Source organism: Saccostrea cucullata, unplaced genomic scaffold (genome assembly GCF_032062105.1).
Source record: "Saccostrea cucullata isolate Sc308-1 unplaced genomic scaffold, CSIRO_AGI_Scuc_v1 ctg4688, whole genome shotgun sequence".
NCBI lineage: Eukaryota > Metazoa > Mollusca > Bivalvia > Ostreida > Ostreidae > Saccostrea > Saccostrea cuccullata.
In genome coordinates this window covers 54,987-81,683 of record NW_026924948.1, presented here as the reverse complement: position 1 = coordinate 81,683, position 26,697 = coordinate 54,987, and the positions used below count along the sequence as shown (strand labels likewise).

The following is a 26,697-nucleotide window of genomic DNA, read 5'->3' as shown; positions in this document are numbered from 1 at the left end:
ATCGGTTAATTGCAAGGGTTTACACTTAACGTATCTGTCAAGCTTTTACAAATAAACTCAAGAGGCATTAAGATATTTTAGATAATGCTGCGAAGCTTATGAAATCTTACATACAAAAATAAATTACATCTATAGCTTTTGGCAGTTGACCAGCAAAATACTCACCCATCCGTCCATTAAATGTTATTATAGCAATTAATGTCCTGGTCATGGAAGTACACTAGGTTTTAATCTATATCGGTTGTCTTGGCAGAGTATCTTTATTTTGTTCCTCATAAATATACTTATACATGTATCTGCAATGTGCAGGTATCATTATTATTTTAAGGATATCCGATCCTTAGCCAGGAAGGATAACTCGAAAAATTAATATTTAATTTGCAATGCATGTAAAAAAGCTTGAGAATGAATTTCTTTCTTACAACAATTTTCATTTCATTCATCTTGATGAGATTTAAGGTTTTTGGAAGTCTGAGAAAAGGTCATATAAAAGTTGACATTTGTACCCTCTGAAAGGGGAAAAAATAGCGCAGTACGGTTTAGGCAACCCATGGAAAAATATGGTTATGAGGTCATAATGAGGTCTGACGTCATGACAGTTGCTCCGCCCTGATTGATCCTTATAAGGAAATAGAGCTCAAAATAACTATTTACCGATATTTGCAAGAATTTGTAACAAACGGCAATATTTCCATGTTTAAATAAATATTTATTAGTGATTTTCTCCTATATAGAATGGTATGTTTTTAAAAAAATTCTCTTTATTATGTGCCGTTTGGCTGCATTCGGCTACAGCCAAGCGCTTGCACTCGATGACAAGGAATGTTGTTTACATCTAAAAACGTGGCGACATCAGCTGAGATATGCAGTGAATTTAAATGCAATAATCAGCCATTCTTTAAAGAAAATAGGGATAAGATAAGAGACAAGGCATCGTTAATCCCTATTACGAGAATATGAGGACATAATTACAGAAAATAATGGAAGAGTGAGACGATCTGCACCAGCTTCCTAGATCCATCACTGCAATGCATTCAGCCCAGGTATGTATGCACATGTATGTACATTATGTAAATATGTTTTTGTTAACATCGAAGAAAAAACGATCGCGAGTGTGTACGTGTTTATTTAGATGTATTATCCCAGTTAGTGAAAAACTAATGCAGTGCAGTGTGTGTCGCCCCCCCCCTCCCAACAGCCCACATAAGTTGATCACTTAGTTTTACTAGAAATTTGAAAATGTGATTGTACTAAATATAGAGTCGATAAGCTTATTTTCTTTGAGACAACTTTTGTAATAAGGGGGTTCAACAGTAATACAAACTTAGACTAAATTAAATTTGAAATTTCATTGCTTCAGTCAATGTGTTGATAATGATTTACAGAACTTGTAATGTTGTTGTCTTTTTCGCATACAAACATGCTACATAATGTAAAAAATATCATTTGTATCATTATGATGAAAACAAAGAACCTCCACTTTAGATATATGGTTTTAAATTTTTAGAATTTCTAAATTAATGGGGAATAAAATATTTATTTTTTTTTAGTTTGATTTCATGTCAATTTCTAAGTCAATTAATTTCTGTGATTTATACATAATAATTTTTTTTTAAAATCATATGACATATAATTCTTTTATTATTGTAGCAGTCAAGAGATCCAGGCTTGAAGTATAAATGAATACAAAATGCATCCATTTCTCCACAGGGTATGTACGCTTATAAAGCATTTCACATTTTTTTAACCATGCATGTGTGCATGATTAGGCCTATATTTATTTTTCATTTGGTAAAGATGAAAGAATGTTTTTTTCATATTCTAATCATTTGTTCTTGTTAATGTCAGAGGTTTTAATTTCCCAGAAAAGTTTTGTAATACAAATTTGTTTCCATTTAACTTTTATATGAATTTCATAAATTCACTACAGTATACAATATATATCATGAATTGTTATGTCAAATGTAAAGTGATTTTATTTTACAATGTATTTTATTTAGTAATCTCATAGCAATAGCATATATATTGTGTTGAAGCTATTCCTAAAGAATTGGACCAATGGAATCATTCATGATCAGGCAGCAAGTTAATCCATCATGTAAGGAAAATGGTATGCTCCATATTAGCTATAAACCAAATTACCATGCAATATTCCTGGCAAACAATAAAATATAAAAGAAGAATTGCAAATATTTAATTATGCATCCAATGCATGTTTCTATGCATTGATCGGAATTTAATTCAATTCTAAACACAAATTTATTCTCAATAATGGTATGTTACTACATGTATGTCCTGATTTTCTCATACATGTATTTTCAGAATTGATTTTACATGTATCCACAAGAACATGAAGTGATGGAAAGAATTTGGCAGCTTCCCAGTATTCCTTGTACAGTCTATCTTAATTTTAAAAGCTGTTTATGAAATAAAATTCATTCATAAAAAATGATTTGACTTTTTCATATACATGTACTTACTGTACAGGTGTTGAAAAGGTCTTTAGATATGATAATCTTGACTTGCATATATTTGTGTGGTGCCAGGCTGTCAATGTCCATCAAGATTTTTTTCCAGCATGTACATTGTGTTAATTTGTTTTTAATAAAAATAGTAACTAAAAAGGAGATTAAAGGCTCCCCTAATTGATTCAAAACAAGAAAGGGGACCACCATTTTATTCTGAAGGGAAGAGGGGGGGGGGGTGGCAAATTTTCCCAAATCATTATTTTTTTATTTCTTTTCATGTCAATGAAGGACAGGTCTACTAATATTTATTTCCAATAAGATGAAGGACAGATTATTTATTTTCCTCTCTACTGAAAAATGTCTGACAAGCTAAAAAAAATTACAGGAGGGGGAACACTGGTCTGGGGCAGATTAAATTTTTTTTATTCTGTCTGGGACATATTTATTTGCAATATTTTTTAGATCCCCCCCCCCCCCCCTCTTTTGGAATAAAATGATAGTCCCTTTAACAAATACAGGAATTTGTATGTTTTCCACTAAGTCTTAGTTCTTAAAACGTTTGACTTAAATCCCATAGGAGTTGAAGGTTTGAAAGAAAGCCATGATATAATCTTGTATGCGAAAAAAAAATATTTGTACACAAGTGTATGTAAATTAGTGACAGAGGGGTATGGTTATCGAATTAATTATTTATGGATGCTATCAATTGACTATTATAATTAAATATTCCCATTTTTATTAACAATCGGCGTTTTAGATTACATGCTGCGGCAAACTTTACACCTACATTTAGCTGCATGTGTGTTTACACAGATTCGAGGAAATGCGGAAGGTCTGAAAGACGTCTTATAACATACGTAATTCACACATTGTATAGATAACGAAGTCACAAAATAGAAAATAATATCCAGTGTTTTATGCATACTGTTCCATTAAGTAAAAAGATCCCAGCGCATTCTGCAAGTATAGGCCTAGTTATTTAAAATCTACGAGGTAAACAAACTTTATCAAGTACTAAAGAGTTATCTCCCATGCGGGGTCAACGATGCGTTTGAAAACTATTTTTAGACTGACTATACCAAGATGTCAATTTTTAATCAAAATGTTCAAGGGCAAGGCAACAACCTAAAAAGTAGGTTTTTACTTTAAATTATTCATTTCACTGTATAGTTTTCAAAAAGTGATGCTCATTTCTTTGTAATCCTTTAGGTAATCTATAATTTTCGATGATATTAGGAAAATGCCCTATTTTTCATATACTACTGACTGTTTCAGGTGAATTACTTAAATGTTTCGGAAAACCAAATGAATGAGCATCACTTTTGCGAAAGTATAGATACATAGGGACAATTTAAAACACTGTGCAATTATTTGTTTGTTTGCCTTGCCCTTGAACTTTTTGGTTAAATCTAACATTTCATTTGTTGACCTAAAATCGGAGCCCACGTGACTTTAGAGGGTCACATGATCACAAAAATTCCTAGGTGAATAGCGATGGACATACTCTTCAAGATAACATAAAGCTTTTTTAACTAGAGTGTCTTGCTGAAAAATGAAATAGTTAAATATCAATTGTATCGTTTTCGGTGACTTTTTATAGAAAATGTTGCCTTAACTCTATTGAGAGTACAGTTTGAAAGAAAAAGATTTTCTTAAATCCAGCCCTAGATACCAATGCTTATTAGCATAATATTTAATATGAAGTGATTTGTGGTGTCTTGCAATGATAGCAAAAGCCCTTTACACTATGTATTATGAAAAAAAACGTGACGGAAACAGAAGACAACATTACAAAATAAGTATAAAAAAATCATGACAATTTCTCTGAATGCCTGGATACATATCATTTATAGCATAAAATATTTTCCTTGATTAATTTGCAATTAGAAATTTCAGCAAAAATATCGGAGATTTGAAAAAATTTTTTTATAATATGATTAATTTTAATAATCTTTAACTTAAAAGGAAAACTGTGAATATATTTGCATAACTTTGTTGGTTCAGAGATATTTTTCATTACTTAACTGCTAATTTATAAACCTGGGGATCGGATTACCTTAATGAAATAAAACTGTTCTGATGACGATTTGATTGTTTGCATCTTATTTACACCCTATTTAAGAACATTTCACTGATATAGAGACATCTCTATATACCGCTGTGGGGCTTTAGAATTAGTCCTTAATACGGCAATCAGAACCATTCAACAGTCAGATATATTTTTTAATTGAATGCTGAAGTAACACTCGACCATTCTTTCATTCTTTTATATTTGCATCTTTAAAAATATATTTTTGTTCAATTTACAAGACACCAATGAATAAGGAGCATTTTTCTTTCAACATTGAGTTTCAACTGGTTCAATAAAGAGTAGAAATGTGCATGTCAGGGGTGTGAAGTAATGTTTATAAGTTTTGAGATCCCGATATTCGTTTCAGTGAAATGCATTCACAGGTACAGTGTTTGAATACAAATAAATATATAAAGCAGCACAGTACTCTGATCAACTGTTGTTTTTCAACTGCTTTAATTAAATAGACCAAAGAAATATCATTACTAACTTTGCCTGTTATCACCAGGAAATAGGAACACTGCATTTTTTGGGCGCTTTTTGGGGCATAAATGAAATTGGAATCGGACAAAATGGCCTTGGTTCCAGTCTATGATATGCTCGTACCCCCCCCCCTCTCCCCGTTCACACAGAGCTGCGACTCTATGGCGATCATCCCAACCAAGCCGCGATCTGATTTTTATTTGGATCGGGGCAGATTGCAGCCGATCGGTGTCTAAAAAGAGCAATTTGGCAAATTTTGGTCTTCGTTACGACCGTACTACGATGTCCCTACTTTAAACTCGCTGCTAACATGCTTCTTCTACAATGTTACGCAGACCGTTGCCGACAAACAGCCGTGTTTAGTGCGTTTAAGTAACGCTGCCACTACGACATTGAAGACCATACTACGACTTTACACAGACCTAGATGACTGTACCGCGATGTCTCTACGATGGTGCTGATCATATTACGAATAATTACGCTTCTAGTACGAATTAGGTGATGATGTAAATATTTCTTGAACCTGCAGATTTTTGTAGTACAATTTTAGCAATGATACATATTTTGCGACAGCAGTTTTTTTTTCGGCCTTTACCACATGGTTTAGGGCATTTTCAATTATTTTACGTGTAACAAGATGTGAAAATGCTCAATTGTAAATGATCATCAAGTATAGTGTCACCAGTTACATGTGGTTAACAGATGATGATTGGTCAAATATCAGCGGTATAAGAACAACTCTTGTCTGATAGGTTATGATATGATCGGCGTAAGGTCATTGTAGGTCTTCGTAGGATCTCCAGGAACGTAGAGCGATCGTAGTGAGAACGTAGTACGAGTGTAGAGGGAGCGTTGTATGAGCGTGCTTGGTAAGTTCCTACGCTCTCGCGGCGCTTTTCTTACGATCATGAAGATCTCTCTTCCATGCTTCCGCGCTGTTTGTACGATTAAGGTGCTTCGTTGTAGAAGCGGCGTCTATGTGTGAACGGGGGGTAAGCAGATCAAATCTTAAGGCCGGTATACACGATAAGATTTGTGGTATAATACACGTATTATAATACTTTTGTATTAAAATACTTTCTCGCACTCACGCTAATACAAATCTGATAAGATTGTAATTAGAATACGTATACCAGCTTTTTTCCCGCGATATTTCTCTCTGTCAAGGTAATAAAAATAGAGGATGATGCTCTGATAGCAGTGTCTATCATCATACTACGTGCTGCTTGATATATTCCACAACTTCCCCCCCTTCCAATGAAGCCACGAGTTTTTCTATGTGTTTGCCTGTAAAGTCGACCAATATTATTTACCATATGCTTTTTTAGCTGTGATAGAATTAAGATGACCCCTAGTGTCATTACATTTCATTGATTGAAAGTGAAATGCTACATACTACTTATATAAGAAAAATGAGCATTGTTCAATTCTTATTAAACACTGTATTAAGAGTGTATTAAGAGTGTATACACAGAAAAAAACTTTGTATTAGAATACAAATTTTATGATGCAAATTGTACCGTGTATATACTGGCCTTTAATATCAGATAACACCTCTGTGCAGTAAAAAGTAAAGGCCTGTATACACGATTTGTGTTATAAGATTTGTATCATAAGATTTTTCTTGGGGGTCATTTTATTTTTACCATTACTAAAAAAAGCAATGGGTTAATTGGAAGGGGAAAAGGATTGTGGAATATATCAAGCAGTGCATAGTACGATGATAGACACTGCTATCAGAGCCTCATCCTCCATTTTTTTTTATTTCTTTGACAGAGAGATTGTATGGGGGGAGGTCATGTTGGAATAGTAGTTTATGTACAATCTTATAAGATATGTATGAGCGTGAGTACAGGAAAGTTTTATAGTACAAAAGTATTATAATACTTGCATTATACTACAAATCTCATCGTGTATACCGGTCTTAGGAGTGAAGATACAGCGTATTTAAACCGTCTGACATTCATTCTTTTTTTAAATCCATGAATCCATGAGGCATTTAAATAGCTTCAAATAACTTCAGTCAAATGTTTGAACTATTTAATAATAGTTCCTGGTTTAATGTAATGAATCGCATAACAAAATGAATGGTGTCACTGGAGGACTGCTCTGTTGTGTAGGTGGATTATTTGTGACAGTATACAATTATTGCTTGTTTTTGAGGTCAATACAATGATTTAGCCATCTGAGGAGTACAATATTCACCGAGCCCGAGGGCGAAGTGAATATTGTACTTCAGAGATGGCTAAATCACTGTATTGACCGAAAAACAGCAATAATTGTTTTATTATATGATTCACCGATAAAATGATTCAGCTTGTTTTATTAAGTACTAGCCAAATACAAAAGAGAAGCAGAATTAAAATGTGAATAAACCTTACCAGTCGTATCAATTTGAAATGTTTTTTTTTTTTTTTTTTTAATCAATTCTAGTTGCCATGAAAACAATATATAATGTCAGTCTTTTTATAGGACAGATTTTGAAAGGAAAGTATTATCAGGGAAAACTGACTGCCGAAAAGTTAAAAAAAATTGTTGTTCAGTAAAAGTGTTAGGGGTGGGGGGGGGGGGGGTCCCTGGATCCCCTATTACCACCTTTACCTAAAATATATATTTGCTTTTGTTTTGTTCACATGAAAATAAAATTCATAGTCATTTAAATAGCTTTCCAAAACAATTTGTATCAATTTGGAAATTCCCAATCTATTTTTAGATCAATGTAGAGAAAATAAATCCTTGTATTGACCTGGAACGTCACGTGCAGTCAATACAACGTAATATTTTTCTAACATAGTTGGATCTCAGCTAATCAGAGAGATGGAAATTATTTAATCATATAATATTAATAATATTAACAATCATTCTTGCTTATGGTAAGATTTTGATTGCAAATGATCTCTCTCTCTCTCTCTCTCTTCAATGTCTTAATTTTTATAAATACGCTTTTACTACTTACGATGCTGTCTTAGTCATATTTCCCGGTCGGTGGCCATAAACCTGTGGTAATCGGTGGTAATCCGTGGTGTGAGCGATGTCCCAACATCGGTACACATCCACCTAGTAATCATGAAAGTATCAATCACATTATCCATCGAAAAGTCCAAATGAAATTGAAGACTATTAAACAAAAAACAAAAGCAGATAATCTGATCGTTTTTTGGTTAGTTTAAATATCGAAAATTTAACCAGTTGAATATTGATCCCAACAACAGAGCTTCGATTTTTTTTTGCGGGAACTATCTGTGTCTGATCATAAATATTTTTGTTTCAAAATTAAGCTGGAAACAAATGTAAGCATACCTTGTTGACCCGTCACATCTTAGTGTTTCTAAACAGTGTGAAAATGTTCATTGAAAAACTTGATAAACTTTAAAAATTCCTTAGTCCAGATAATATTTGTTTCTTTGTGACAGTAATCTTATATTTCTACTTACAGAAAATATTGCATTAAACAAGCCTGCGTGGCAACAGTCTCCGTATGATTATAATCTAAATTGGGGAGCAGATAAGGCTGTGGATGGGAGGTTTACAGATCGGGAATCTAATGGAGGACAATGTACGATATCTGCCGAAGGTTTTTACACTGCCTACTGGTGGGTGGATCTAGGAAGAGTACTCAGTATTCATCATATCAATATTTTCTACAGGACGGCCAATGGTGTGTTTGGTATTGTTTAAACAAGAGCATTTGCATGAATTTAACATGTATAGTTTATATGTTTCCAATGCTTATTTAGATAGTGAAAGTATATTATTCGTTAACTATTATTTATTTTCTGTAATAAAGTATCAATAGGCCAAGTCGGCATTATTACTGCCATGACTTCATGTATATTCTTTTTGCTTAAAAACGCTATTTAACATGTATGATGAAATATTTCTAGCAATTTAAGCCAGTTTTCATTTTGGCATTTTCTTCCAAATTGTATATTATTTTTAACAAGCAATGCATTAATTAATTAAGTTAATTATAATCCATAGTTTACTATCGTTAACAGTGCTTAATATTTAACAAAATTTTACTATAGTGTCAAAGTTTTTACTATAGTTAATCAAAGTTGTACTATTAATAGTAAATCAAAGTTTTCTATGAATGGATTTCAGAATGTTAGATTTATGTTCTCCAAAAACACACACGTATAATTGATATATCAAATGGAGCCATTACCTGGATATTTACGTATTTTTTTTTTTTTACAAAAAATGGCATCAATGTTACGATACGAATTAAGGAAATTTTAAACGATAAGAACTCGAAAAAAAAATTCAAAGTAAACTTTCATAGTAAATCAAAGTACATGTATCAATGTTTTTGGTGAATTGTAGTTCGCTTTTAGGAAATCATTGAAATACTAACAAAAGTGGAATTTAAATCTCAAACCCCATACAAAAGAAAAATAAACCATTGTAAAAAATATTGCTATTTCTGAGTCATATTTATTTCATTTTTGCTTCTCAGTGAACTGAAATATATGAATATTAGTTGAAAAAAAAAGACCAAAGAATCATCTTTATATAAACATATAAATATACATGAAAAACATAAACAATAAAATAAATAACTGGACCAGAACCGGAAATATCATTTCATATTTAATGGTTAATATATCAAATACGGCAAATGAAAAAGGTTAAAATTGGAATCTTTATTTCAGTAGAATAATCCACTTGATGTTTTGAAAACAGTTGTGTTTAAAGATACATGTATTTTCGAGATTTAAAAGAGTAGCAATTAAATATTTGTGTGAATTTTCTCTGTTTAAGTCTTGTTTTTTTATTTCTTTTCACAGTGAATTACATATGAATATAAATAGATATAAAAAATACTAACAAAAAGGATATCTTTATACACAACATTACAAAAAAGTCCCTAATTAATAGCATATTACTATAATTTTTTACCAGACTCGAGTAATGGTTACACAGCACGATTCCTTGGATTCTCTGTTTACGTATCGAACACACCCAACAAAGACGATGGATTCCTCTGTTTTAAAGACACAACATTCACCCGAGACACAATACCGGAGAATTTTACAACAGAATGTGTAATGCACGGACGTTATGTTATATACTACAACGAGAGGGGGGGATCGATCAATCGTCCTGGATTTTCCCAGTACGCATTCAATGAACTCTGTGAAGTTCAAGTTCTTGGTAAGAAGACATACGATCTTTATAATGGTGAATATTAGTATTGATTGTCATGAAATATTCAAACTTGATTATACGAAATTGCGTTAGTTATAATCGATCCCTATTTCATAAAACAGCAATAATTCAGGAAAGAAGATATATATTTATGAAAATAATCACTCAGTAAGTTTCATCAAATATAATGATCACTGGAGACTAAGGATTTAATTTGAGTTACAAAGACTACATTTTAGAAAGCGTTAAACTGCTGTTAAATCAATCTTCGATTTTAGCAGCGTATTAGCCAATGCGTTATCCGGAAAATGGGAATGGTAAATTTTATTTAAGCTCGTTTTCAAATTGTGGAACATTAGTAAAAAGATCTTGAAAATTTCTGCCACATATGTAAAAACGTGAAAATTGAACGTTTGAATGTGTAATCTTATTAGTTGAGAACACCATAAATAAATGCATTAAATTAATTTAATTTTAATGAATTAATTTGACTCTTTATGAAAAGATTTTACACAAAAATTACCTTTTCCCCTTGCCATTTCATTGTTGTACCAAAATTGATAAAATTAATACAGCTGAATTTTTTTTTTATACTTTTAAACGTCATGAAAGATATTGCAATTTTTTCAGATAAATTACCCTAAAAATAATCTTATAAACGTTTCATTTCTTAAGAATGTAATAATGGTAAATTCGGACAAAACTGTACTCAGTCATGCGGGGTTTGTCTTGATAAAGAACAATGTCATCACATAAACGGGTCATGCGTGAATGGCTGCGATAGAGGTTACCAAGGAATCAATTGTACACAGGGTAATTAATTCAATTATTCAAAATTAAACTCGGTTCAGATAAAAGATACAGGAAATGTTGTTCATAAAGTATGTTTTGATATGTATTCATTTCGAATACTTTACACTCTGTTTTAACACAGAACCTCTTATTAAGTTCATACGCAACGTAGTTTGAACTTTTTTGGGTTCTTCCCTGGAGTTGAAGAGTTCCACTAAATGAAGGACCTGTGTGCAGTATTTTTAATGTCTATAAATGGATTTGTACACCTCTTCTAAAACAATTTTTGAAGAAAAAAAAATCTGAAATTTATGTTTTATAATTTTTGTACATTTTTATTTGAATAATGCAAAAATTTTCAAAATTCGATATCTTTTCAAAACCTCTGGTAAGGCAGGCTGATTTTTTTTCTATGAACATGTTATTATATTATAGGTTTAAATTTGGAATATCTTGAAAATCTATCAGTAGGTTAGGTACGTTGCGTATGTCCTTAAAACAAATAATTATTAGGTTCAAATTACTTCAAAAATCGATATTTATTTTTGTATTTGTATCATGAATTATTTTCTGACATTTACATTGAAAAATTAATACTTTTAGAATTACTAAATGTTTTTCTTTTGTTTAAGAGGATTGAGTAGTTCTTGTCCTTTCCACAATATATTGAAAACCTTTAGAAAAAAAATCTCCATTCAAAAATATACAAAAAAAAAATTCACATTTAAAATAATTTCATGTATAAATATTTCTTTGTCATTGTAGATATCCCTTCTTGAATATTACAATTAGATTGAATTTATATTAACAAGGATTCTGAGAGTATTGCATAAGCTAAAAGATTAAAATGCTGTATTTAAAAAAAAAAACATTAAAGTGAAACAAAATGTAAACTTGATATGTACCTCATCAAGGTACACATGCCAAAACTCAGCTCAATATCTGCAAGCCTTCCGTAAAAGAGTTCGGATAAAATTCAAAAGACTGTTATTCCCTAAGAAGTAAATGATGCGGGATTATCAAGAAACATTTCATAATATTACCAAAAACTGTAGATTATGTAATACAATGTAAATTGCAATTCACTTTATTTTTTATTACAAAGGTGATCAATCTCAATGTCCTTAAGTAAGTTTGCAAAGTAGAATCCTACTGTACATTTAACATGTTAAATGATTCAATTACAAATATCTTGATGATCAGGGAATCGAGGTTTTAGAGAAAACAATCTATGTTTTTTATCTCGAATGAGACTTTTCACTATGCTTCTTATTTGTATTTAAAGAAACTATGTTATAAAGCAGTAAATCTCTGATTTTTTATAACTATGTTTCATAGGAGACCAATGCCTTCTATGTTAATATTCATGGTGTATTTTTATTTAAAAACTTAGCATGCCCTGAGGGACGCTTTGACTATAACTGCAGGCAGAAGTGTAGCATCAACTGTAGAATCGCCGAAAAGTGTAATATCATAACAGGGCAATGCAACAGAGGCTGCTTGACTGGATGGCGCGGTGAAAGATGTGACAAACGTAAGAAAAAATATACATTCAAGATATTATTTGACCTCCTAATATGAAGTTGACTTTGAAACTACATATAGATTGGGAACTTCTTATAAATGTGTCTAACTGTAAATATCAGCCCTCTACTATTCATGGAACAAAAGTTACACTTAATTAAAAACATACGATTACACTTATGTATTTAGACAATATATTTACATCCGCTGATTATTTTCTCCTTTATTTCTTAAGAAATCCCATTGCGGTTATCAAAGCATGATCTACAGTCGGCATGTCGCCAGTACAGATTTCTTGATCAGTGGCTTTTCCATCAATGAAACGTATAAAGACGTTCGCATCATTAATACAATAATTAATCTTTTTAATCCTACTTTAAATAATTATTTAAATGGATATAAATATAAACAATACAATGTATAACCGCTAAGCATTTTTCTGCAACAGCTGCTTCCGTTCATTCCAGTAATAACAAACAAAGAAAGCATTTCATTGTTTAAACAAACACACTTTATCATGTTTTAATTGACCGATTTATAGGAATCACTTTTAAAATGAAGGTTTAACCTCTTAATTACAATGTTTCTGAGGTTAAAACATTCTGTATATATTGTTTTTGGTTTCAGTGATTGATATATCCTTAAATCCTGATCAAAGCAGCCCATGGCGTTCATATCTGTACGGAGTCTTAGCAATTCTGTGTTTGAGTCTTATACTAAACATATTCTTAATTTTCCGGTAGGTATGATCTTTTGTTACAATTTACAAAATATGCAAATCTGGGTTTATCATGATGTATCTGTTATGAATAATTAAATAAATCTTAATCATCAGTATTTTATTTCTTTTTGGGGTTGTTTCAGAAGCTACAGAAATAAGAGAAACAAGCGAAAGAATTACAAGGAGAAAAATACAAAAGATAATTCTCAAGAAAAAACACCTAACACAGAGATCTATGATAAAGTTGAAGACAACGGAGGATACCAGGAGCTGGGTCATTTAAGTCAACCTTCTCACTATGACAAGTTGCAATAGCTTAGATTCGGACGATATAAAAATATTTCTAAAATAATAATAATACAACAAATCCTTATATCATGTATATGTGTATTGTAAATACATATATAAAAAAAATGTAAACATCTATACATATAGAAGTAAAAGGTAACTGTCTAGATTGTGTTTTATGTTCCACTAGAATTCGACTCCATGTCAGATACTAATAGTATCACAAACTTCAAAGCGTGTAATTTTCATAAATATAATATTAATCGACATTTTGAAGTATATCGCTTTCTGAATATGAATAAAAACATCAGATTTTAGTGTTTCCTTCGCTCCTATTTTGTAATTGTACGGGACTTTAGAGTTTGAATACTGTTTCATTCCTCCAAATAATTTATACATATTGAATACTCCAATATTATTCAAGTATTATCCAAAATATATTCTTTAACCTGGGATAGATTTATTTATTAAAAAAAAAAGTTGTTCAAATCCACAATATATAAGATTTGTTAGTTTATACATACAGTTAACATAATCCAGTATTTAATCTTTAATGTAAACATTAAGGCAGATCATTACATTATGTGACACTTATTTTATTAATATTTTATTCAAGTGATTTTAAAACTGAACCTAAATCAAATTGTAGACTTAATTGTTTTGGACAGAATTCTGAAATATAACTGAATATCAATATTTTGAATCGTTTCTAGTAATGGAAGGATTGACAGTTTAAAATGTGTTTTCCTGTATAATCTAAGCAAAAAAAAAAAAAAAAATCTCATACATTTTAGATATTATTTACTTCTTACTTGTAAGTTTTTGTAGACAGTATATATTTATGCATAAAAATATGTTTGCATGTCATTTTTGTCGATTTTTTTATTATTTAATTTTGTTCATTTTTTCTGTTAAAAATATATATGCTTGTTAATTAAATTTATTTGTATTGATTATATGTAGTATACATTTCAGTTTGTTTGAAATACTATTTCTCATAAAACAGGGTATGAAGTTTATTTTTTTAGAAATATTGATTGTATGTTTCGATTAAAACTTTCAGACATAAAATTGTAATTCTAATAATTTTTTTCTTCCACTTCCTATGAAATATTATGTTACATGCATACTATACTGACACGCATGAGAAACGCAACACCCTACTTTAGGAGGAAATAACTATGTAAAGAAAAGAATTTTGTATCTTAATATTATGGTTATCTTCAATTTGGTAAATATCGGTAATTTAACGGTTGAACGATTTTCGTACCATAACCGGAAGTCAAGTTTGAGTCTGCTTAACAGAAATAAAAAATTTCATGTTTAACAAAACCTTTGGAAATATTATGTAGTTTTAAGGATTTGTACTGCTCATCTTAAGTAATGCAGCAATATTTCAAAAAATAAAATCTCCTTTAGTTTCCCGTAACGATACTAAGGCTTCTCAAAAATGGTTTAAGTACGCATTTCCATTGCTCTAACTGGAAAATCTCAACATAAAGGTGATGGAGAGTTGATGATGCAAAAATACAATGCATTACACCTCACCAAAGTCTTATGTATTATATGCATAAATGATAGTCCTTGGACCGGAAGTCCAAGGGTTACTACAATGGGTAAGTTAGAGAAAATTCGACCGAATCATCTGAAAACGGACATCTAAAAATTGCAAAGAATAATTCCTTCGGTTAGATATCGATATTGATTAACCTATTGTATCGTAGAAATTAAGCTGCAATTGTTGTTAAGGGCAGTCTTGCACGTTGTAATTGAATGGCTTGGAGGGGGGTGTTTTAACAGTCATATATTACTTAGTAAAGTTAAATGATAAACATTTACATTTTTATCAAATCTCTGATGTTCTGAAAAGCGAGTTTAGCCTAACTGTATTCTTTTTTGAAAATCATTAGATAAAAAATTCAACTATTTGAAGATTGCTGCTTGTTGCGTTTCTTTTGCGTGTCAGTATATTAAATCGTTTCTGATACAATATTTTTTTTTCATATACTTTAATCAGTATGTTAATCAGTATGGAGCACACCATCTATTAATTACCACCTTACTTGTTAGTTCTGTTAGTTTTCGTGTACTTTAAAAAAAATATCTATGTGCTACACATTCTGAATTCTAAATTAATTCTGATATTTTTTCAAATGAATCCACTCTGGAACTGTAAAACTTACTTTCGTTATATTTAAACATTATCCTGAATCGTGATTTAAAAGTTTATCAAATTAGTTGAAGATATAGCCATTCAAAGTTTGAACTTTGACTTTCTACTTCATCGCAGCTATGTTTAGGACCGATATAGAAAATGTGACCTTTGCACCATTTTAATATGTATTTCTTCTTTTAAGAAATTGTAACAAAGCAACTGAATACTTGTAGAAAATGTAATATAGCTGTAAATAATGGATAGGACGGGGCCATAGTTATTTCCAGTTATATTGCATGTATCAGCTGTTTGTCATGTGAATTGTATAAAAATGGAAACGTTAAGCTGAATGTAGGAAATGAGGATAGTGCAAAGGCATACGCTTGTTTTTCAAGAAAAAAAAATTAAAACATAATAAAAGGTGTTTATTTCCTCTACCAAAAAAGTGCAGGGATCTAGTCTGTGTTGTTTGCGAAGTACTGAAAATTTTGCCGAAATTGCAGATGACAGCTAAAAATTTCCACTTCCCTTAAATTCTGTTAGCAATAAAAATCATGTTATGCAGACCAGGATCAGCTCAAAATATGCACTATATAAGCAATAAATAATCCAAATTTCAGCTCAAACAAAATCGTCTATTCCCTTGCACTTTTGATGTAAATCACGAATGCGCTTATCGTTTTGGCGATATTCTCTACATTCCTTGTCCCTGTACAGCCCCAATGCTACTAGATAAATTCATATTCGATACAATTTGTATTTAATAATTATTTTCTTTAGTTTTGATGATAAGGTTTCAAATTTAGCGATTATATCATATTAATTTAAGCATTCTTGTAATTATCAAACTGTGAATCTTGTCCTCATCACACAGCACATATGAATTAACATTTAAATACAAAAAGCATTTATTATTTGGCAAAATGTTTGATGAAATAAAAAAAATAATGATTTCAAAAAAATATATATCGATTTTACAAAGTGCAGAAGAAAATTTCTATTATTCCCACAACTGTTAATATATACTGTGAAAAAGACCCTCCCTTCCCAAACACACTTAAGTACTAAGTAAATAGATATTTGCTCATAAAATCTGAAAAAAGTATCAATACTATCTTATGACAAGTTATTTAACCATTATTTATAAATGATTATGTATTAAAGTTAAATATACACATAAAGATCGCTAGAAGAGATTCTGGTAGGTCACATTAAATACATACGATGCTTTAACTTGAGTGCAAGTGTAATGTTAAAGACATGGTAAACTTTTTAAACTATTTAGGCATAATAAAAAACTAAATAATATTTAAACTCCCTTTGCAATTATCGTGAAGGAGGTCTAGAAGATAATTGATTGCACAAACCAAACAATGAACCGTAAATAGAGTAAATTAAGAGTTTAGCATTTGAAACGGAAAACGGTACATAGTTTGGCTTGTTCCCATCTCGCCTTAACTGTAAAGTTTAGCATTCCCATTTCGCCTTAGTAAGCTCTCAGGTGAATTAAGGTGATGAAGATTTAATATATTAAGCATAAAGTAATTTTTAGCATTACATGTAGAATTTCATTCCCAATATTCATAAATTCCAATTAATTGTTAAATTCAATCTAAAAAATTTATACATTTAAATTTTTATATCAGCTTAGTTTTAATATTTACAAATACTAAAATTCCCATTTCGCCTTAGTACTTTTTAACTTTTTCTTACCCGAGTTTCACAGTTAAGGCGAAATGGGAACATACCCATAGTTTTGAGGTAAAGAAATTTTTTTTATTTTTTAAAAATCACAATATTTATCGTTCTGACAACGACGACCTTACTGTGGCGCCAATAGTTTAACTGTGGTGGAACGATGGCGCTGAGTTTTTTTTTAACTGTGACGCTAAGGAATTTGACTGTGGGGAAGGCGCCACTTGAAATGGCCCATGAAGAACACTAATATGATTATATGTTCTGTATATATTTGAAGCAAGGTATTTCTGACCCCTGCTACAATGAATCACAATAAGGTGGATAAATTTTCCGTTTGAATGCAACATTTTGAGTTATCTGTAGAACGTTGATGGCCATAAAATGACTTATTCTTTAAAAAGGAACAGAAACAAGATCTCCATGATTATTTCAAGTACACATAAAACCCGTTCCCCATTAATATAATAGACAATTGTCGATGTTGGAAAAGATAAGTTATAAATGAAATGTAAAAATAGCATGAAAATTGAACCTAAAAAGAAAGTTGAGTTCCATCTTTAAATAATATTGCATTTTAGAATAAACTACACAAAATAAATCTTCTTTATGTGATCTTAAATGCGGGCAATAATAAACAACTCAGTTCGCATGTAACTGTAGCACATTTGCAGCTTTGTTCTTCAGCTATTAAAATAATAAAGCAAAAGTTAGTGAATAGTTAGTGAATAGAGCATTTATTATAAATGCTATATGAATGGAAAAATTTTTAGATTTTAAAATGCAGCAGAAGGCGGGGCCCGAAAAATATCCTACACCATCAACAAAAATCATTAATCTGAACAATAACAACAGTGTGTATGAAAGTTTGAGGAGGGTAGAGAAGGATAAAACTTTCAAACCACGGATTTTGGACCCAAACATTATTCTGATATGGATTAGGATAATAGCCGTCAATAGAGGGCGCTTAGAAACTATACTCCGGAATAAAACCCTCAGTCCCAAGTATTAATACGGCATTATTAATAAATCAAAACACCAAAAAAACTTCCAATATTTAGATCACATAAATTCCTTCGTATACATAAATGAACTTATGGATATGTGTCCTTTTCAATTAATGTTTCTTATGATCTAGTTTGGCGTTTTAAGTTACTGTCAAGGAGCAAAGGGTGCTGGCGGGGTCCCCCAAATTAAAATAATACTATTCAGAATATTCATTTAACGTTGCAAAGTGGTCTCTTTCCTCCCTTATATCATTATTTCTTGAATTTTAAGTAATTTTCCTGTTCGTTCGACTGTAAGAAAAAAAAAATAATCAAACAACCTTATTTCAGGTCTCAAAATACACTCAAACTCAATAAGTATTTACAGGCTATCTTTAGAATGTACTCAGGACGCCCCCTAAAACACCTGCATTTTCATTCGTTGTCGCCTCCTTTAAATCCTATTTCAACCATTTCTTGCATTAGATACACATGTCAGAGCTTTAATCTCTTTATTTATCAAATTGTACAAAAGTAAAAATGCCCTTAGCGATGTTTGACATATCAATTTTAATTTAAAAGGTGTTTTATTTTATTTTAGATACGCAATTCTTTAAGTACATAATGTCTTCCGTATTAAATATAAATATAAAATATGTCCACTACTAGTTCATGTCCTATATTGTAATTATGTACATATATTTCTTTGTAATGCCTTTACTTCCCCAATCTCCAATTTAATTTATATAGAATGTAAAATAAATCATGTTATCTTCCTTATTTCTTTATTCAGTTAAGGAAAAATGATTAACATATATTTTTTGTTGTAATGATTCATTTATTCATTTTAAGATGGACGAAAGAGTGGTATTCTTCAATTGTTTTGGTCTTTTGGTCATGATTGTGACTGTTACATTTGGCTATGGTAAGTTTTTTTCCCCTACTTACAACTGTAGATTATCCATTTCTTCGTTTCTCCAGCAATTTCTCTAAAACATTTACATGTATGACACTAACTTCCTTATCGTGCGATTACATGTAAGATTTTTTTTTCCGGTCAATAATCATTTAAGCATTGAATTCATAATTTTGGCTGTCTTCGGTCCTATAACACACCTGGCCGTGCCGACAAATTGAATACCGCGTGTTAGCGCGGTGTGATAAATTTGTCGGCACGGCCAGGTGTGTTATAGGACCGAAGACAGCCAAAATTATGAATTTAATGCTGATATTTACATTCTCTAATTTTCCTTCTTCATAATTGTTTATTTCGTTAACATTTAATGTGAATTTAACGCCCTTCAAAACTAACGTGGTTAATAGACGTAAGAGCTGTTTGTGACGTCAGATGACGTTAAGTGACGTTGTAAAGTTAAATTACGCAAACAAACATTGCGATTAAAAATGTGACAAATTAATTCTTAAAGCACATTTCGTTAATTTCTACGTTAATTTTTCAGGGTTGTAGTTTTTCATTAAATTGAAATAAAACATTTTACATTTTGGTCTTTCTAGAATATTGAAAATGCATATAGTTCCTACTGTGTATTTTAACGCGCGGTGACAAGGTTTCGCGTGTGTTATAGAAATTTGAACGTCGTGGATTTCTAATGGATTTGATAAGGAAAATTATACTGAATGTAAATATAAAAGAATTAACGATTTTTTTTACAAATATTTTTCTACACGTCATATTATAGAAAACCTTGCATTACAAAAGCCTGCATGGCAGCAGTTTCCCTATTGGAACAAGCCATGGGGAGCAGATAAAGCAGTAGATGGGTTGTATTCAGACCGGTCAGCTGATGGAGGACAGTGTACGATATCGAAAGATGATCAACAAACTGCAACCTGGCGAGTAGATCTAGGAGAAGTACACAGTATCCGTCTAATTAAAATCTACTACAGGACAGACAATGTAGAATGGGGTACTGATTTATCAAACTCTTTTGCTTTAATATTACAACAACCATGGATTTTTAAATATAAATGTCAATCCGTTTTAAAATCAGAAAATGAATCCAAGATTAATATAGAAATACGTTTTTCAAACAATTTTGTATCAATATATGATAATTTTACAGAAAGGGGTATCGATTTTTATCAAAATTAAGCTTATACAGTTTACTTTTCTCAGTGTGATCAGCTCGTTAACAGGAGGGCCGGGTTCCACTCTTTTTTCAGCTCCGTTACAGATATTAAAAACGTAGAATTATGTATAAACATTTCCATGACTAGAGAAAAAATATTGCGAAAGGTACGTTACACTATAAGCGATCAACCAATCAATCAGTCAGTCTTCAAAGGCAGATGATGGCTATTCCGATTGATTGAAAATAAATCGATATTCAGAAATTATCTACATGAAATGTCAATAACAAACAGTATTGAAGATTTGTCTTTAATTTCAAAATGGGAGCACATCAAACATAGACATGGAGAACATAAGGGGTGGGATTAGGTGTCATGGAGAAGTGATCAGCCCCTGCTGACCGGTCACATCCGCCTTGTTTTCTTTGTCACGACCGTCAAAAAAAAAAAGGAAAATATGTCGACAATTCAGTGTATATATAATGACTTAACAATAAGTATGAAAAACGTCATACAACATTGGACTCAAAATCAAAATTAAATGATTTATAGTATTTCATTGTATCGACCACAGAACTTGCGAAAAAATTTTTTAAACAAGATTGCAGTTATTGTTATTTCCGAAACCTGTTTTTCAACAATATACATGTACCTTGTTTAATAAAATAATTCACAGAGCTTGCTCTTGCATATCGAATCAACTGAGAGATGATATTCTGTTTTCCCCAAATTTTTTATCCATTTGTTTCATTATATATTTTGTGTCTAATTTCCGGATTTCTTGATCCCATACATCACAAGCACGTACCATCGTTTTTGAAATTTGAGGGGGGGGAGAAAAAAATTAATTACCGGTAAAAGTTGAAAAGCAAAAAAAAAAAAAAAAAAAAATTGACCAAACTCCGAATTCGGAGGGAGGGGGTGGGGGGAGGGGGGTAATGTGGCTAACTTTTTCCAAGGCCAGCTTCCTTTTTCTTTCAATTTTGTGGCATACAATACTTCATTTCCTTTATATCAATATACGGTGGTAAGAAGGGGAGGGGGGGCAACCAACCTTTCACTGGACATTTTCAATAGTAAAGGTATTGTTTGGAAAAAGGTGGGGGGTAATATTAACAATATTATATTATATAATATATATGATATGTTATCGATTTTTTCAGACACATCTAGAAAAAAAAAACATAATACACAAAATACACCGTTCCTACTTAAACAAAGCGCCTATGGAAAAAAGAGCAGAAACTAGCAATGGCGTATTAAATATGCCTACCTTCATATAAAAAAAACACAGCATAATATAATAGAGCACCATCTTCATAAAAAAAAGTATATTATGAAATAGCCACACAAGGCAGCTATGGCTTTGCATAGTAAATTAGCAAAATGTTATATTTAATGCAAAAGACAATAATCCCGTTTTATAACATTTTTCGCTGTTATTATACTGTAAAATCACATATTTTCGTGGGGTCAAATTTTCGTGGTTTGATGAAAATCTACTGGTTCGTGGGGATTTGATTTCGTGGATGAAGAATTGTTGAGCAGTCTATATATGCCATTTTACTTTTCGTTGTGGACATGAATTCGTGGGTCACTTCACATCTTTTAAACCACGAAAATTAAACCCCCACGAAAATTAATGATTTCACAGTATTTCCGTTTGCAATACTTTTTCACCAAAGTATTTCATTTGAAGGGTTGTTTTATGCTGTACGAGTGATCTGCCCTTAATGTTGAGATAAAGGGTTATTACAATTAATTACAATTTCTCACATACTAAAATATATTTAGCATTATATTAGACCTATAATAATTAATTAATTAATTGAATTAATTATTTCCATTAATTTCACAAATACTTCATTGACTTTAAACATATTTCTCGCAGAATAAAGGCAGGTACCCTATGTTGAAAATGAATTAAATAATTTCAAAATACGCATCTTTATCTAATATACTTTAGATCGTAGCATACAGTATAAGCTCATTAGAGTTTTCTTTATGTGTAAGAAAATCCTTTTAATAACAAGCAAATAATTAACGGTGTTAATAATATACTTCAACGTAGTTCGCAATCTTAGTTGAGGAAAAACAAAAAAATTATTTTTTAAAAAAATTCGACAACTTTATATGAAGAGCGTGGATCCAAGTATAATTGGTGGATTTTAGAATTCAAGAAGGCAAATCCTTCACGCACTAAATTACCCATTTTCTCCTTTCTAATATTTTAGATTCCAGCAATGATTACACAGCTCGATTTCTGGGTATGTCAGTTTACGTCTCCAACACAACTGAGAAAAATGAGGGTGTCCTTTGCTTTAAAGACTCAAAGTACACCAGAACTACAATACCGAATACTATAACAATAGAATGTATAAAGCACGGACGTTACGTCATTTACTACAATGAGAGACTTCCTTGGGTTACCTACCCTGCTGGATATTCTCAATATGCATTCAACGAACTGTGTGAACTTGAAATTTTTGGTAAGAGAACAAAACAGTTTAAGCAGTAGGACTATGATTAATGTTTGCTATTCTTAAAAAATATAAAACAATTCTTAAAATAAAGACCCCAGCGTTGCATAAACATATCAAATTTACACCATTTTATAAAGCTATATAAAATATATGAGAACATGGTGTATGAAAATATTTAATGTTGGTAAGTATGCAGATACCCCCCTGATTTAAAACATAATTATTATACATTTCCCCGTCAGAAATTGCTTATGAGGGCATATATCGTGCAGAACCATATATGAATAAAAAAAAAAAAGAACAATTAGTATTACTCATAAATAAATGGTAATCTTAGTAAAGTATTTTGTATTTTAAAGAATTAAACATCAAATATATTATTTTAAACTATGCATGAATTTCATTTTGAAATTGTTTTGAGAACTATTTTTTTCTCATTTGTTTTACATGAATATCAAAAGGTTAGCGTTTATTAATAAAAAAAAGAATATGTTTCTCAGTTCCTGCATTCTTCTTGCCATGATATAATATTATAACATTTAGATCTTCTTTCATTTATGCAGGTTGTGAGTTTCAAAAATAATTACTTTATAAGAAACAATATGGAAAAATATTCAGTGTAATTCTGATCATGGATAGTTGGGGGACATTTCCATATATCAATTAAAAATCATATTCCAGTAACGCTACAGTGAAGATGTTACATATAATCTGTAGATATATAGTTGCTTAAAAGATCAACTTAAATTCAATAATAACAATTATTTAAATATTAATATACATTGTATAATTACATGTGACATTTCTATTAATTATAGAAAAAATACTTTGAGTTTTCTTATATAAAATATTGCAAAATGCAATTCATTATTTGGGACGCTTTGATCTACATGAGAAAAAAATAGGACACTACAGTAAACTAGTGTCAACTATTGTAGAAACAAACTATGCAGTGAAAACAGGTACTGTTGTCCTCAGTTCTAATATGCAAAGAAAAAAAAATTGATGTGTGCTGCCAAGTTTTCGGACTCCTAATGAAATGAATGATACTATATTGTGCATTTCCCCGGGCAGATTGATCGATTGCATATCAATTTACATCCCTCTCAAGTACTTCCACTCATATGGAGACGCCACCACTTGCCAGTGGAGAGCAGCAAACTTTTTCCTATACTTGTGCACTTGGGGCCAGTAAGCAGGGAGAGGTGATTTTCATGTCAGCACCTACTGCGGCATAAGTTTTATCTGGTCTAATTCGAAGGACAGGTCTCCATTCCTCTCAGTGGGATCTAAACCTTTGACACAAGGATCAATTTTTACTTTGAGACTTAACAGCAGACGCTCTTACCACTTGGCCGAGCGACTGACTCCCCGGGAAGACACTACTCCCTGAAAAATGAAATCTAATCCGCGGAATATCCTCTCATTAAATTTCGATGATTGTTATTAAAGAGTTAAATGCCTCATGGACTGATCGTCAGAGGAAACACGAGTCTGTGTCTATATAATATATATAGCTTTGCAAACTATGTCAATTGAAATTTTATCTGAATTTAATCAATGGTTTAAATACATATATAGTTATTTTGAATATAAATTCCGAATGTTGTATTTTATCACAAGTGGTATTATGTCAATGTTTTATATTACATATAGCTTATTGTACAGGTATTTGTAAGAGTTATCTTTATTTGGCCATTAGGAGTTATCGATTATTACATTTACGCACTATTGGTCACTGGGTTGTACTTGTTGCTATTTTTATCAACGTATACTTGTCGAACCCGTTTGAGTAGTTTGGTCAGTTATTTATACTGGGTGTTGGCTAGTGTTCATCAGATGTGGTCTGGACGCCGTGAGTTACAATGTATACTTTACCCATGCTTAGGGATCTTGGGTGTGCCTTTTATATAACCCATGCTGTGTGAACTTGGGTGTGTTTTAGCTGTTTCCCTGCTGTGTGATCTTGGGATTCAGGGATGTTTTGTAGCGGCGTTGAGAGCAAGACCTTGGGGCCGACAGTATGGTTTTTATGTAAAAAATGCCACAGCTCAGTAAGCTTTTACACTTTACCATATTTTTGTTGTTAGCTTTAAAAAGCAATATTCTATGTAAAACTGTTAGCAATTGTTAAACGGCAAAAATACATGTTTTCTATTGTAATTTGTTTGTAAAATCTAGTATTTTGAATAGACATGTGTTTTGAATGTTTTATTAGAAAACCCTATGAAAATTGTAGGTGACCAAAATTGTATATTAGCTTTATTTGGACGGGAGGATTTGTTTACGTCGTAAGGCTACTTAGGATATGGTGGACCGGGCGGGACACTATGGTGGACAATATGGACAATATGGTGGACCGTGGATGACGTTGGAACGTGGTGTGAGACTCGCGTGACAACCATGATTGAACTTTCAGCCGTGTTTTTTCATTGTACATATGTAGATAAATTTATTGTAAATTTCATAGTAAATGAAAAGAAAGCAAACTTAAGCATTGAGTACAAAAACTGCAGTTTAATATAGTTATTTAGATTTAACTATTTTAAGTACCAGGATTGTCCAAAAAGTAAATGAACAGTAACGTTTTTGTCAAAATGAATGGTTTAAGATATGCTTATTGTATACCAAAATATTAGTTATGAAAATTCAGATTTGAATATTTTTATTGTGTGAACGTTATATTTTTGTTAAAGTCTGAATTATTTAATGTAGACTATAGTGTGCACCAGGGTTAAAATGGCATAAACTTTTAAGTAAAATGATCTGATTGAATTGAATATTTTCTTTTTAATACGAGTCAAAAACTGATTGATTTAGTAAAAATGAATAATATATCACAAATAAAGCGGTTATCGCCGTTTTCTGATACATTTAGTATCTCTTGCTAAATAGACAATGTAAATATATGAAAGCCTCAAGAAGTATTTTTTTTCAAATTGAAAGAAAAAGCGACACTGGTCATATGAAATGGACATTGTTCAATGATACAGTTATATTTAATATGCTTGAAACGTCTTCTGATACAAAAATATTTATTGAACGAACTTAGATTTATTGGAAAATATTTAGTACTGATATTTTTTCATCGGTGTATAAAGTTTCGGAGACAACTTCAAGAAGTGGAAAATCACTGCTATTTGATGAAGATATGGTATTCCTTTTAATGACATTTTTACAGATCTAACGTCGTCGACCTGGGCTATGCAGCTTGTGTTTAAAATATTGATGGCTCTCATAAATTTCTGTGTATTTTTAATTTTGAAATTTAATTCTTTATAATTTAAACATAATTATTAATTAAAGCAAGAAAAATGCTCAATGATACATGTATCTTTTTTTTCATAAAGGATGTTCTACCTCGGGTGTTTTTGGAAAACACTGTAATGTTCCCTGTCCACAGAATTGTCAGGAGGGACATTGTGATATTGTTAATGGTACATGTCTTGGATGTGTTGCCGGATACAAAGGAGAACGATGTAAAAAAAAGTACGTATTTGAGTGAGAAAGAGGTGGGGGAACTGAAATTTCGGAAATTGAATATCTTCTGCTGAAATAACCTTACACCCTATCCCTACTCTTGATAAGTAAGGTGTGAATGAGCCCTCTCCCTGACTTCTCGAATGTTTTGCACTCAAACAAAGAGTAACTCTGAATTGATATTTATTATTATTTATTGACGTATTTTGACATTGATGAGATTAAAAAAATATTTCACAAAGAAGTTTAAACTAAATGCAACAATGATTACATGATTGTATAACCAAGATTATTTTCAGGTTTCAATGG

General features: G+C 31.2%; 1 protein-coding gene and 1 long non-coding RNA gene across 2 annotated transcripts; both read left to right on the top strand.

Moving 5' to 3' along the window:
- The first annotated feature begins 862 nt into the window (after positions 1-862).
- Positions 863-2,157, top strand: LOC134267695 (uncharacterized). The gene is made up of 3 exons (XR_009992211.1): positions 863-1,043; positions 1,651-1,711; positions 2,037-2,157. It is a non-coding gene; the product is annotated as an uncharacterized LOC134267695 (long non-coding RNA).
- Positions 2,158-19,200: 17,043 nt separating this feature from the next.
- Positions 19,201-26,413, top strand: LOC134267698 (uncharacterized). The gene is made up of 4 exons (XM_062749915.1): positions 19,201-19,259; positions 20,035-20,262; positions 22,660-22,914; positions 26,259-26,413. The coding sequence occupies exons 1-4, from the start codon at positions 19,232-19,234 to the stop codon at positions 26,411-26,413; spliced, it is 666 nt and encodes a 221-aa protein (XP_062605899.1). The 5' UTR covers positions 19,201-19,231.
- Positions 26,414-26,697: the final 284 nt, after the last annotated feature.

What these genes read in the sequence shown, in the direction of transcription:
- LOC134267698 (XM_062749915.1), top strand. Translation starts at nt 19,232, where the DNA reads ATGATTGTGACTGTTACATTTGGCTATG. An exon ending in GACTGTTACATTTGGCTATG is followed by an intron (nt 19,260 to 20,034) that starts GTAAGTTTTTTT and finishes GTCATATTATAG; the next exon opens with AAAACCTTGCATTACAAAAG. An exon ending in GACAGACAATGTAGAATGGG is followed by an intron (nt 20,263 to 22,659) that starts GTACTGATTTAT and finishes CTAATATTTTAG; the next exon opens with ATTCCAGCAATGATTACACA.